This window comes from Octopus bimaculoides, chromosome 29 (genome assembly GCF_001194135.2).
Source record: "Octopus bimaculoides isolate UCB-OBI-ISO-001 chromosome 29, ASM119413v2, whole genome shotgun sequence".
Taxonomy (NCBI): domain Eukaryota; kingdom Metazoa; phylum Mollusca; class Cephalopoda; order Octopoda; family Octopodidae; genus Octopus; species Octopus bimaculoides.
Genome location: NC_069009.1, coordinates 1,151,414 through 1,153,918, shown reverse-complemented (window position 1 = coordinate 1,153,918; position 2,505 = coordinate 1,151,414). Strand labels below are relative to the sequence as shown.

General features: G+C 40.0%; 2 protein-coding genes across 4 annotated transcripts in view; one reads left to right on the top strand and one right to left on the bottom strand.

The window, feature by feature from the left end:
* LOC106867736 (uncharacterized) overlaps positions 1-2,505 on the top strand; it is a 103,334-nt gene that overhangs the window by 23,637 nt on the left and 77,192 nt on the right. The window lies entirely within an intron of this gene.
* LOC106867742 (uncharacterized) overlaps positions 1-2,505 on the bottom strand; it is an 11,725-nt gene continuing 9,220 nt past the window's right edge. For all 3 annotated transcript variants that reach the window (XM_014912704.2, XM_014912706.2, XM_014912705.2), the window contains 3 exons: positions 1,800-2,009; positions 1,131-1,218; positions 1-117 (listed from right to left, as the gene is read on the bottom strand). In XM_014912704.2, coding sequence (XP_014768190.1) covers positions 14-117; positions 1,131-1,218; positions 1,800-2,009 — 402 coding nt within the window. In that variant the 3' untranslated portion in view covers positions 1-13. The remainder of the gene's footprint in view (positions 118-1,130; positions 1,219-1,799; positions 2,010-2,505) is intronic.

Below are 2,505 nucleotides of genomic sequence, written 5' to 3'. Positions count from 1 at the left end.
GAACATTCCGTTATCACACAGAAAGATAACTATCAGCAGTTTGATCTTCGACAGCGGGCACAGCAATTTGTTTTAGGAAATCTTTCAGGGTCAGAAAGAATGAGTCACTGGCAGTTTCTGAAATGACAAGAATGTAATAATAATAATAATAACGATAATAAACATTTTTATTATAGGCAAATGGCTTGAAATTTTGGGGTTGGGGACAGTCAATTACATAAACCCCAGGGTTCAACAGGTAATTATTTTATTGACGCTGAAGCGATGGAAAACCAAGTCAACCCTGGTAGAATTTGAACCCAGAATGCAAAGATGGACAAAATGTCGTTAAGCATTTCCCCTGGTGTTAACGAGTCTGTCAGCTCACTTGTACTTTTAATTATTAATTTTTTCTATATGTGACAGTGGATTTTCATCGATGAGTTCATAAACCTTGGTTCTTTTCCCTAATACTATATATTTATATAGATTTTATACTGTGAAACCTAATTTAATTTTAAATAAATTGATTTTAATTGAGTTTTTACCTGTAATTTTGGATTTTATCCCTAATATTATTATTATATATTATATATATATCTGACAGGCTTCTTTCAGTTTCCGTCTACCAAAATCCACTTACAAGGTTTTGGATGGCCCAAGGCTATAGTAGAAAACACATTCTCAAGGTTGGACTGAATCTGGAATCATGTGGATTGACTAAAAGGCGGTGCTCCAACATGGCCACAGTCACAATGAAAAGCAAGTAAAATACTAAAATATGTGTGTGTATCTCAATCACAGCTTGACAACCAATGTTGGTGTGTTTATGTCCCAGTAACTTAACAATTTGGAAAAAGAGACCAATAGAATAAGTACTAGGCTTAAGGAAAAAATCCTGGGGTGGATTTGTTTGACGAAAACCCTTGAAAAGAGTGCTCCAGCATGGTACAGTCAAATGACTGAAATATGTAGTGGTTGGCGTTAGGAAGGGCATCCAGCTGTAAAAACTCTGCCAAATCAGATTGGGAGCCTGGTGTCGCCTCCTGGTCCACCAGTCCTCAGTCAAATCGTCCAACCCATGCTAGCAATGGAAAGCAGACGTTAAACGATGATGATGATGATGATGTAAAAGTACAATGTTCACTTACTCAGCATGGTGTCATGGCCTGGTTTCGCAGTATCCAAGTCTTCCAACTGCAGCGTGGTGGCACGAATGCCTTCAAAAGTCTCCATCATCTGTCAGTGCAAGAGAAAAGTTCTAGAATTAACAACACAAAACACATCTGCACCTCCAAACCATCAAACAACCATTGCCCTCACTCTCCGGTGGGTGCACAACACAGCTTAGCATGTAGGCACTCAGCCTGCTAGAAATAACAACTAAACGTCCCTCAAATCACACCTGACTGCCTTACAAACTGACACATTGGGTTTTATCGAACTGGGTCCCTTGTATGGAGAGACAAAACACGATGGTCAAGGGTGGAAATCCTTTAACCCTTTGGCATTCACATTGTTTAAAATTAATCATGCATCATATTGCAGCTTCGAGACTTTGATGATGTGATTGTCTATCTTTAGAATGACATTGTCAGATAGGTGTGAGAGGCCAAATCTGGTTAGTCTGAACATAACACAAGAAAAATATTTGGACCGGATATGGTTGGATTAAATTTCTAAAGGGTTAATCACAGACCTACAAGACCAGGGTTGAAATGCTACCTAACACCTTGTCCAACATGCTAACAGTTCTGCTAACTCACCCGCCTTATACTACTGGTACTGCTACCTCAATAGCAAACGGCAAGATTACTTACCAATGCAAAAGAGTCCATCTTGGTATACAACCGATCCAAGATGGTACCTAGTTCGGTTGGTGGAGTGTCGGGCATACGGCACCAGGAGACCAGTTCGTTGTCGTAACAGGTGTGGAATTTCTCCAGGTGGTGATTCATACTGGTGACCATTACGTCGAGCTTGTGGCAGACTTCGGTCAGTTCTTCGCTTGTGAACGGATTATAGACATACTGGACAGAAGGAAAAAAACAATGCTATAAATATATACACAAATGTAGCCACTAATAGTAACTACTATACTATGGACATTAGATAATGTAGTCCTAGATACACAAGGTTTGAATAAAAGATGGGATTGCCATGGCTGGAACATATCTTTGTTATGGGTCTGTCTGGATTAGGACTGACCTGGGGCTTGAAGAAAATCCTGCATTATCAGTTGAAGAATTGGCAATAAAGCTTAGTTCAAACCATACAACTGTTCATCGTCATCTTCAACAACTTGGAAAGGTTCCTAAACTTGGGAAATGGGTGCCTCAGGAATTGTCCGAAAGCAACCGCAAATCCAGAGTTGACATCTGCTCTTCTCTCCACTCTCGCGAACTCATTTCACCCTTTTTGGATAGACTTGTGACTGGTGACGAAAAATGGAGCTTCTTTCGAAATGTTAAACGTCGTAAACAGTGGCTTGGTAAAAGGGAAAAAGCTCAACCACAACCGAGAAGG